Here is a 12,196-nt window from a genome sequence, read left to right as displayed (position 1 = left end):
AGAGAGAGAAGGAAGGAAGGAAGGAAGGAAGGAAGGAAGGAAGGAAGGAAGGAAGGAAGGAAGGAAGGAAGGAAGAGAATCAAGGCAGTGACCAGATTCAGCACTAAGTACTCCCTTGTCTTATTAAGATCATTGCCTTACCTAACCCTTAAAGTGACTTGGCTATTGACCTATCAAGAGCACTTTCCTCCTTCCCCATTCCCAGAAGCCTTTAAGAAAGACTATGATATTAATGAGGAGACCTTTGTAATTCTTGAAGGAAATGAGTGATGACTTGTTCTGGAAAGTTAACCCCAATTGTATTTTTTTAAGCCCTTACCTTTCCATCTTAGAATCAATACTGTATATTGGTTCTAAGACAAAAGAGCAATAAGGGCTAGGCAATGGGGGTTAAGTGACTTGCCCAGGGTCACACAGCTAGGGAGTATGTGAGACCAGTTTAAACACAGGACCTCCCATCTCTAGGCCTGGCTCTTTAGCCACTGACCACCTAGATGTACTCCACTCCCATTGTATTTTACCATTTCCCTTGTTCAACATTCCTAAAAATGTTACCTCAGATTATCTTGGAAAAGTTATGTCTGAGGCATGGGTATGGAGAACAAAGTTGCCAGTATGGATGGATTTCTCTGTCTGTCTGTCGGTCAGTCTGTCAGTCTCTCTGTCTCTCCATTTCTCTCTCTCTCTTTCTCTTTCTCTCTCTCTTTCAGAAATGCATGAATATTAAAATGATGTTAAGTAAAATTGTTTCTGGCAGACATGCCTAAAATGCAAAGCATAAAATTAATATTTTTTATTTGGCATGTACTACTTCCTTGCTCTGTGACCTTAAACAGTTCTTGTCCCTCTCTCCCTCCTGTGTAATTCAACTCAACAAAAAGCAATAATATGAAAGTATTGAACCAGAGTCTCTACAAGATCTAGTTCATATATTTTGCCACAGTCCCAAAGGGCAAATAAATTATTCCAGTGGGTTAGGGTTAGGGGTTCAAGATTAGGGTTATTTGGAGTAAAATATTAATTCTTTAAAAGCCCTAATAAAATATTACACTCTTGTTACTTCCCCCACCACCACCACCACTTCCCATGTCCTAGAAATAGCTTTCTAATTTTGCAGGATATATCTTTGTCCTTGTTAGGTTTAGGTCAAGAAAATCCAGCTGCTCCCAGCCCTTGGCAGAACATGCGATGGCAAGGGACCAACACCTAGATGTATGTTTGTAAAGAGACTTTCCCTAACCAGGTCATAATTTTGTTCTCTCTTGCATTTCACTTAAGGCATAATTCAATCCGAAGGCAACTCAACCTCTCAAATCCAGACTTCAATGTCCAGCAGCTTCAGAAGCAAGAACAGCTGACAGGGATTGGACGCATTAAACCTGAGTTATATAAGCAGAGGTCTGTAGACACTGATGATGGGAGAAAGAGCAACAGTAAAGCCTGCGGGAAACTGAACTTCATTGTGAAATATGATTGTGACTTAGAGCAGCTGATTGTGAAGATCCACAAAGCTGTCAACCTGCCAGCAAAAGACTTTTCTGGAACTTCAGACCCTTATGTCAAGATTTACTTGCTCCCGGATCGGAAAACTAAACACCAGACTAAAGTTCACAGAAAGACACTAAACCCAGTCTTTGATGAGGTTTTTTTATTCCCAGTTCCCTACAATGACCTTGCCATGAGGAAGCTTCACTTCTCCGTCTATGACTTTGACCGGTTCTCACGCCATGATTTAATTGGTCAAGTGGTTGTGGATAACTTCTTAGATTTGGCAGACTTCCCTCGAGAGTGTATCCTTTGGAAGGATATCGAATATGTCACCAATGTGAGTCCAAAATTTCTTCACTTGGGGGTTGGGGGAAGGAGTTTTTGGTCACTGCAGAAACTGGATTGGTGCTCATGCAAAAACCATCATTGGTCATATACAATAACCTCCTTCTCCCATTATGTCTCTCTCCATTGCCCTTCGAAGCAAGTGCTCTATTGTATTTTATAAAAGTATAAACTATCACTAATTAATACTTAGTTTTTTGGGGGGAGGCACTTTTAATTAGAAGGGATGTGAAGACCCAAAGTAAGTATGCGTCAAGTATGTGGGAAGGTATTTCTGACTGTTTAGTTCATGACTTTCTCATCTAGTACATAATAGATATATTTGTTGAATTTTCTGGGAGAGGAGAATGAGAAACTGGACCACTGATAAAACTCTAGACCCAACACCTATTCACATTTGATTAAACAGTTTATTCACTAAGAAACTATTATATACCAAGCATCTGTATTAGTGAACAGTTTCTAAAATGAAGATTCCTTAGACAGATGAAATCACAAGTACAAGTTCCTCTCGCCAAAAAGGGGAGCAGCCTCTGTGGCATGTGCTCATGATACAAAGACAAAAATGAAGTGGTTTCTTCTGCCATCAAGGAAGTTATGTTTTACAATGGTACTATTTCTGAATCTCCCTTTGATCTTTCCTGAATAGGAACTTGAAATCTATTCAATAAATGAATGATTAAAAATTTGGGGGGGATATAGGTAAAATATCTAAGATATACTTTCTTCTCTCTCATATGATCCACACTACCTGTGCAGGTAGAGAATAGGCTTTTGCTTTCCTCCTTTTTGCCATTGTTCTGTAGCTGTCACTTTTGCTAAATGGATCATGGCACTCCATTAACTGTGCTCTGCCTATCGGAGACCCTTGTATGGGCTCTCTGTTCCAGGAGCATGAAATCCCTGAGGCTGTTCTCATAGAGTCAGGTCAGCAGCCATAGTCGGATTTATACCCTTAGGCACATGGGTGGGAGTAGTTAAACCCTTAACTTGTAGGAATAATGAAGAACTGGAACTTTAGAAACAAAAGCTACAAGGAAAGCAATCTTTATAAAGATGGATGCTGGGGGAATGTATTTATGAAAATTAGCTTCAAAATATGACTAAGGAAACAAATAAGAATTCTGAATGAATCAATATGTTTCCAAATGCCACAAGTTTTGAAAGGCTTTACCTGGGGCACAGGAGGGCAATACTATAGGTAGACACTTTGTAATAGCTAAGATGCAAGATCCTGACTCCAGCTCTAACACTCAACCCATTTTGCCACATTATTTCTCAAGTTGATATTGGGCAAGGGAGTTCTGAGATAGATAGAGTTGGGAGAAAGGAGGGTAGATTAGCCAGAGATTCAATTCAACTAAAAGAACATTTATTAAATAGTCATATAGAATATAAGTAAAACATGGTCATAACTACCCTCATGGAGTTCATAGTCTTGACACATAGACAGAAAATGATAATGGTGGTGATGGCAGCAGCCATGGTGGTGGCAGTGGCGATGGTGGGGTTGTTACTAGTGTTAATACATTATGTATTAGAGAGATGGCCAATCCACAAGATTATTGTGGTAAGAATGAATCTAGATACCTCATTCTGAAGTCAACAGTCAATAAAGAATTATTAAATACTAAAATGTGTGAAACACTGAGGATACAATAAGAAAAAGAAAGTCTTTGCTCTCAAGGTGTTTATAATCTAATGGTGAAAGATAATATACAAAAGAAACCTGAAGGGGATGGGGTGGGGAGTGTGATACTCTGACAGATATTTGGTACATGGGTATGATGTTTTTGGAGTCAAAACCAAGCAGAGCAGCTGGTGACAAATGAAAAGTTGGTTGGACGCTGCTGATCTCTATTTAAAGGTCAAATTCAGAATCAAGCTCATTATAAATAAATAAAATCCATCAAATTTTAGCATTGGGAGGGAGCTAAGCCAGTCATTTAAATTCAACTTAAGAATTTCCTTTATAGTATTATCTATAAGGGATCATTTAGGCTACAAAATAACAGAAAGGTCACAGGCTCTGGATGCATTGTACCTGGGTTCAAATTCCTTTGCTGACATTAACTATATGACATTGGGGGAAGTTATTCAATCTCTCTGGACCTCAGTTACTTCAAGGATCTTTGGAATGGTTGGACTAGATAATCTCTGAAGCTGTTCCAACTTTAGATCTTTGATCTTATGACCTACAGAGGGAAGTCATCACCTCCAACTCATTTCTTTTTCACTTTGGGAATTGCTTTAAAGTCTTTCCTCATATCAAGTCTTAAACAATCTGGATAAATTATTTCTGATTATTAGCCTGTTTGCTCTCTCTTTTTCTACATATTATTGCTGACCTAAAGAAGTTAATATTTTATTAAAAAGACATAGTTGGGGGAGCTAGGTAGCACAGTGGATAGAGTGCCAATCTGGCCTTTCAGAGAAGGAGAGAGGTAGGGAGAAAGGGAATAACATTCCAGGCAAAGGATACAAATTTTTGAAAACCACAGAATACAAGAATTAGCATAACATTTTTGAGGGACCAAAGAGAGCAGCCTAATTAGAGCAATCAATGAAGAAGCATTTATTGGCACAGGTAGGTGACTCAATGGATAGAGAGCCAGATCTGAAGACAGAAGGTCCTGGGTTCAGGTTTGACATCAGACACTTCCTAGTTATGTGCCCTGGGCAAATCACTTGTCCTGATTGCCTAGCCCATACCATTCTTCTGCCTTGAAACTGATACTAAGTATTGATTCTAAGACAGAAAGTAAGGGTTAAAAAATAAATAAGCAGTTATTAATTACTTACTGTGTGCCAGATGCTGAGGTAGGTTATGAGGATACAAAGACAAAAATGAAACAGCCCACATCCTCAAGGAGCTTATTAGGTAGAAATAAGAGATACTTTTGATGAACCAACCATAAGGAACATGCAGTCCCACTCATTACTCATTTTTCTTCTGTTCCCTTTGCCAAAAAGAATGCTATTTGGCCTGGAGATGATAGAACAAAAGTGGATAATAAGAAGTTGAAACCTAATATAAGGAGAAACATAGTATGAGGGTATCAAACTTCTCCTGAGTTCAAGTCACTAGATCCAAACTATTTGCATTTCTGGTGTCTGAAATAGATGGTGAGTGTGTTTGTTGAACCACTCAGTGAACTTTGGAAGATCTTGAAGATTAGGGAGAGAAACCAAATGATGATGGTGATAGCAACAATTACCGTGTGTTAGGCATTATATTAAGTGCTTTCCAACTATTATCTTGTATGATCCTCACAACAAACCTGGGAAGTAAGTTCTATTATTTTCCTCTAAATGAGAAAACTGAGGCAAATGGATGCTGAATAACTTGCCCAAGGTCTTGTAGCTATAACAGAAGAATGGAAAATATCTCTCAGTTTTCAAAAAGAAAAGAATAGAATTTTCAAACTATGGCTCAGTTAGCTTGACTTATTTCTGGCAAAATTCTAAAGTACTTATTAAAGATATACTTAATACACACAAAAAAGATAGAAACAATTCTTGAGCACAAGGAGCCTACATTCTATCAGAAGTGACAACAAATATATATATATATATGTGTGTGTGTGTGTGTGTGTATATACATACATGCATTTTATATCTGTATGCACATATGTATATATATTGTATATGTGTGTTTACATACATATATGTGTATCATATGCAAAATAAATACAAAGACGATAAATGCAGAGTAACTCAATTCTTATTTGGGAAAGAGGATACTATCAGATGAGATCATGTGGAAGATTGTGCTTAAGTTGTTTCTTGGAGGAAGAGAAGGATTTCATGACACAGAAGTGTGGGAGGGATACATCTTGACTATGGACAATAGCCATTGTAAAGTCTAAGAGAGAGGAGATAGAATATCCTATATCAGCAACAGAGATTATGCCACAAAAAGTGAAAAGATTCAAATTCTATACCTTTTGACAGAGAGCTCTCACTTTTTAGGCATGTAATCCAAGGAGGCAGAGGTAGAAAGAAAACTTTCAAAAACATCCAAATGTTTATAGCAGCACATTTTTCAGTATATAAGAAAATGGAAACAAAGTAGATTCTCATTAATTTAGGAATACTCAAATGGATTGTCATATATTTTACAGATGGGAACAATGAGGCCCCATGAGGAGAAATTACTTACCCGAGGTCACAAAGCTAGTTCATGATTGAGTTAGGACAAAAAACTAGGTTTCCCAGTTTCTAGTTTGGTGCTCTTGTCCCCTTGTACATGCTGAAACGTGTTTAGTTCCCTCTAATGATTGATAATAACAGGTAGTGAGAAAAAATGGTGAGTAAAGATGACTAATGCCTCCAGAAGGGGAAAAAAATCCTGTTTGTTCCTTGTGCCCTTGAAACAAATTGGTTTGCCTTTTCTGTCACCATCACCCTATAATCCCTGCCAAATTTGGAGTCTATTTTGGGAAACATGAAATGATGTGGTCGCTTTTTGGTGAAACAGCTTTTGGGTTTTTAATGTTCAGTGCCTATTCTTTCCCAGCTCACCTCTCCAACTTCTCCCTTCTCTAGGGACCTCCTTTAGGGCATCTATTCTCAGCACAGAGTTCACTGAGTTACTATAAGTAGGTATGAGATGACTTATAATACCAGAGAGAATGAATTTCATAAGGGATTACCTGGAATTCACTTTATTTAAAAACTGCTAGGCTTAGATTCCTGGTAAATTAAGAATTTATGGCCCCCTAACTCTTCATGCACCCATCCAAAGGTTTCTGATCCCATCATACAGTTGTCAGGTAGCACTGTGCCTGGCACACAGAAGATACTTAATAAGCGTATATTGATTTGACTTATAGATATGCAATTTAAAGAAGTGTTTGAAGTCATAGAATTTTTGAGGTACAGATTTAAAACTGGATGATTCAATGAGCAAGCTCAAAACCTTCTCCAGTCAGGTGAATTTCAAGATGCTGTCCTAGGTTCACCAACGGGTGGTCATTCAGCTCAAAGGGGACAATTTTATTTTTTCCCAAAGCTCTTGAAGCAAGACATGCCTAAAAACCTAACTGGGTCACCAGTTCACAGCTTGAGATACAGATCTCCTTTTCTCTTTAACTGTTTCCCCTATTTTATTCCCAAACTGTATTTCAAGCAGCTAGCGAAGACCTCATCTAAATTGATACCAGTAGAATGTATTATCAGTATATTGCTATTCCAACTTGGTGAGAATAAAACTATCATAGGGAAGATAATATTGTGACCCCAATAAAGAACCCTGGTTTTACAGCTTGGGTCTTCGAAACAAGACAAGTAATTAAGCTCTTGTGAGCCTGAATGAAGAAACATGAGAGTTCTCCACATTAGGTTTCACATGATCCCCTATGTTTACAACAGTCCTGGAATATTAGGTGATTAGTTTAGTAAACCCAGAAATGTCTTGGGATGCCAAGACTTTAGACTCTGTTCTGTCTACTGCCAACAGAATTGTAGAGAAGGTGGTGGAGTGATTCTATGTCAAGCCACTACTCTGGAACTAGAGACAGTAGTGCCATCCTAGGATTAGAAGTCAAGGTAGTGCTCCTTCAGTTAATATGGCACAGTGGTGCATGGATTGAGCACAGAAATGAATTAAAGTGAAATCCATAATTTACTTAGAAGAAAATGTCCAAAGGGGAGGAGTAGATTGCATTGTTACTGTAGAACTGCACAGTCAGCAGAAGAGCAAATCAAGTGATGATGAAGGTGTAAGAGATGTACTGTTCTAATGGTCAACTGACCATCTCCAGATAGCCACTGGACTAGGAATAACAAGTAGTGGCAAGATGAACCTGAACTTAAGGGACAGTGAAATGGATGGACCAAAGTCATAACTTAAAAATTGGGGTTCTGAGCTTATGTGAGGTAGAATAGGAAACAATAAGAAATAGAATATTTCATTAAGCAATAACTGAGCGGTTTAGGGTGCAATGTAGAAGTTAGTATAAGAGATAAAGTTATTGATTTTCATGAAGATATTAACCTCTACCAATATGAAGTTGTTCATACCCTACAAGGAGTTTGATGACAAAATTTCATTTCTACTAAACAGGGGTTCTTCCCAGGCGAATTAGAGGCAGCCAAAGAAAAAGCTAACAATTAAGAGGGTAGCCTTCAAATACAAGGAGAGGAGAGCTTCCTACCAATGGCATTCCACTAAGATCAATCCCTGGGAGGTCAGGAAGATGAAAAATTATATTGTATTCCATAAAGTATGACAAGTTCTGTAACTGAAATGAGTGAAGATAAGCCCATGTTTCATGTAGTCTGTGAAGACTAAGGGGATCAGCAAAGGCACAAGAAGTCCTCTCATTGAGATGGTTTGGGTGAGTTAGGAGGGCAGATAGTTGGTACATGTCTGCACAGTTGAGTGCAATGAATAACCTCCCTGTATTTTGGCCACATTCATAGCACATCTCTAAAACTTACGTTCTTTTTTCTGTGTTAGCACGTAGCATTTCCTTCTATACTTTATAGCTAATTGGCAAGGTTGAAAGTGCGCTTAGGGTACAATTTGGTTAGCTCAATGGATTAAGAGCCAGGCCTTGAGATGGGAGATCCTGGGTTCAAACCTGACTTCAGACATTTTCTAGCTATGTGACCCTCGGCTAGTCACTTAATCCCCATTGGCTACCCCTTCCACTCTTCTGCTTTGGAACCAATACACAGTATTGATTCTAAGATAGAAGGTAACGGTTTAAAAAAAAGAGTGCACTTAAATTCCATCTGTGCAGATATTACATTATTACTCCTATCACCCCATTCCAGGACAAGAAAAGATCCAGCCTAAACTGCTCCACACCAGACCCTAGGAGCCAGGCCATGGGAGGCAATATATGATGACCTACAAAGCTTTTCCAAGATTTAAAGTTCTAAAATCCTTAGTGGCTCAGTTTCTTCAGTGTTCAATGGCAACACAATACTGACTCTGTCTCACAGGATTATTAAGGATCAGATGAAATACTGGATGTTAAGATGCTTTAAAAAGTTGTAATATGAAATAAAAGCAAGATTTTCTCTAAGTGTTGTGGATAAATAGCTTTCTTTGGGATAGCTCTTGCTTCTGAATTGAGAATCTAATCTAATAGGCTTCTGGAAAGATCTCTTTAAGGAAAGTCCTTTACACAATTCATACCTCAGTCCTAGACCCTGGAAATGTCCATAGTCTGTGGAAATTGGATTCACTTAGGAGGAAAAATGAGTGCCCCTAAAAGGGGGTAGAATGGGGAAGAGGACACTGCACCAAATTTTCATTTTCATTTATATAGTATTATATGCTCTTCAAAGAGCAGAGGGAATGTTAAGGATATTAATAAGTAGTAAGAATTCTTCATCCTGGGGAGTCTTCAAGCACAGACTAGATGTCTGGTTAATTGGGTTAAAATAGAGATTCTTTTGAGGTATGGGTTAGATGAAGATCACAAACTTTTCCTCAAAAGCCATCTAGTCCAACCTTGTTATTTTATAGACAAGTAAACTGAGACACAGAGAGTCGATATTTTTTGCTCAAAGTCCCACAAATGATAACAATTAAAGTGGATATTTGATCCCAGGTCCTCTAACTGTAGTGTCATTGTTCTTATCTCAATATGATCAGTGAGATCCCTTCCAACTCTAAAAATTTCATCCTGCAATTTTCCTGTGAACTAAGCAAGCTACAGTAGTTTTATTTTATTTTGTTTCTTTTTGAAACCCCAAAGATTTTAAACTGTGTAATTAGAATTTTGTACCCTTGGACTTCATTTCCCAGAATCCTTTTCCTTTCATCCCCACCTTACGGGCTTACATTGTACAGATAAAAGTTTCTGTAACTCCACCCTCTCTCTCTCTTCTCCTGCTTTTCACAGTCCAGGAAACTGCTCTTTACTGCTGGTTTTACTTTCCTTTACTTCAAGTGATTATTAATAAATCTTATAAAACATAATACTTGGAGTATTGGATATTAATTTTTAATTTTACAAAACCAAACCCAAATAAGTCACTGCTTTGCTAGGTGTTGTCTGAAGGAGATGTTGTCTGTCATCAGGAGCTGGAGAAAGACTCAAAAAGGAGTAAGGGCAAAGGGGAAAGAGAGTCTATCAGAGAGATTGAAGCTTGGCCTTTCCTGATACCCTAATCACAACTGAAACCTTCCTGAGAGTTGGAAATCTGTGAAAGAGAAAAAGCCACAAAGGGCTTGATAGCCAGGCTGCCTTAGGTCAGAAGGTATTCTCGAGGTTCTGAGGTTTCAGGTTGTATCTGATTTGGAAGGAGAACCTATTCAAATAGGCCTTGATTCTGACTGGAAACTGCTGCTGGTCATGAGCCATCACCATTTCAAATATTGATTTCAGCGTGGAGAAAAAAGTAGCACAATTGCTAAGAAAAAAAGACTTTTTCTCAGCCCCAGCAGGAAAAGATCCTGGCTTCCCAACTGCCATTGGACTCGATCAGCAAGAGCCATCTTAAAGATAGCTAGCTATTTATCCACAATATTTAGAGAAAATCTTGCTTTTCTTTAATGTTACAACTTTTTAAGGCACCTTAACATCCAGTATCTCTTCTGATCCTTAATAACCGTGCTAGACAAGAGTAGCCATTGTGTTGCCATTGAACATTTTAATAATGCTGAAGAAGACAGCTAAGAACATCAACAAATACCAATATATAAACCTATTTTCCTTTCTATGTGGACTTTTTTATTGGAATAACCTACACATTCATTGAGGGCATCCTTAGTGAGGGTATTAGTAGATGCTAGACAGGTTTTTAAAAGAGTAATTCCAAAGTAGACTACATCTTTGCCATCACAGAATTGACTGAAAATACATAGTGAATACAAGATCTCACTTGGTTATTGTTGATTATTTCAAAAGAACTTTCATTCTGTAGGGAAAAAATGCTGCCTTGATGGCTCTCTTCCAACAAGGTATCTCTATGCATATGTTAAAATTATATAAGATTCCCTGGAAAGATGCAATAACTAAGATACGTTTGCCAACTCTATGTTTGTGAATAAGAAGTAAAGCATAAAACAAAGAGGAGTCTCCTTGCCAAAGTTACTCAACACTGTCATGGAGGATATCCAGCAAAAAATCCAAATGGAAGATGGATTTGTTGTAGATTGGGAGGCTATTCAGATGCTCCCAAATGTATTAGTTTTATTAAGTGCCTGAACATTGTGGACTCCAGGGTGAGATCCAAAATATTCCAAAGAAATTGTTCTAACTACCCTTGTAGGGGAAAAAAATCAATCAGCATAGAATTCTTTTCACCCAAATTATGACATTCAATTAGATCAGTGGGTTCCCAAACTTTTTTGGCCTACCGCCCCCTCTCCAGAAAAAATATTACTTAGCGCCCCCTGGAAATTACGGAACTATTTATTGAACTCAGAATAGAATGTAATACAAAAAAAAGTGTGGCCATCACCGCTTCCCTGGATCGCTGTAGCACCCACCAGGGGGCGGTAGCACCCACTTTGAGAATCACTGAATTAGATGGACAACCAATAGTGTTCTTTTAACAGTATACATACCTAAAGCAGTAACTTTGAGAATTTGATAAGTTGGACCAGAATTAAACAAGAAGAGGGCCGGCTAGAATCCTCATGGAAAATTCCATACTTTTTTTATGTTTCTAAAATAATCCCTGAAAAAAAAAAAGATTTATCCTTTTAATACCAATATTCTATACTTGGCAATATAATGCTACAAGTCACAGAATATCTCTGAAGGATTAAATCTGAGTAGCACTTAGAGTCAATGGAAAAAGATGTTTTATGGAAGTGTACAGGATGCAACACAAAGTAAATAAGGAACTAGGAAGAGCAAGAAAAAAGAACATTAAATAAATGTATGACTTTTTATTTTTTGCTTGAATGGGAAGGCTAAATATATTCTTCAGCCCTTTCCCCTCTGCCTATTCAACATATTCTTCAGTTCATTGTCTCTCAGCAATCCCTTCCAAGACATACCCTATTAATAGACTAACTCCATGAACTGCCTATCCAACTTCATGTCAACCTCTGGGAAGTAGCATTCTTCATCCTTTGACTTTCTCTTTATGGGTTGCTAAATCAACTAACCAATCAGGAGGCCTTATCAAGAGTGTTCCAGGCACTGGGCTCAGTGCTGGGCATACAAATATTGAAGTGTATAGTCACTGGCATCAAGGAGCTCACTACTTGAGCTCTATACCTTATTCTCAGATAAATACTGGGTCTATGCAAATAAAATCTCTTGTGTCACCATAGCACTCAATGAAAAACCTTTATCATGTTCCAAACCTCAATGCAGGCAACACCATGTCATCCACAAACAGGAACATCTGGAGAAGCTTACTCTCTCCAGGGAATCCCTCTTCTATT

The 12,196-nt window shown here is 38.1% G+C and overlaps 1 protein-coding gene across 1 annotated transcript in view; it reads left to right on the top strand.

Annotated features, from left to right (window-relative positions):
* SYT9 (synaptotagmin 9) overlaps positions 1-12,196 on the top strand; it is a 205,069-nt gene that overhangs the window by 57,236 nt on the left and 135,637 nt on the right. The window contains exon 3 of the mRNA XM_044681803.1: positions 1,279-1,825. Coding sequence (XP_044537738.1) covers positions 1,279-1,825 — 547 coding nt within the window. The remainder of the gene's footprint in view (positions 1-1,278; positions 1,826-12,196) is intronic.

The sequence above is a fragment of the Gracilinanus agilis genome, chromosome 6, assembly GCF_016433145.1.
Source record: "Gracilinanus agilis isolate LMUSP501 chromosome 6, AgileGrace, whole genome shotgun sequence".
NCBI classification, from domain to species: Eukaryota; Metazoa; Chordata; class Mammalia; order Didelphimorphia; family Didelphidae; genus Gracilinanus; species Gracilinanus agilis.
This window is presented reverse-complemented; position numbering and strand designations above follow the sequence as displayed.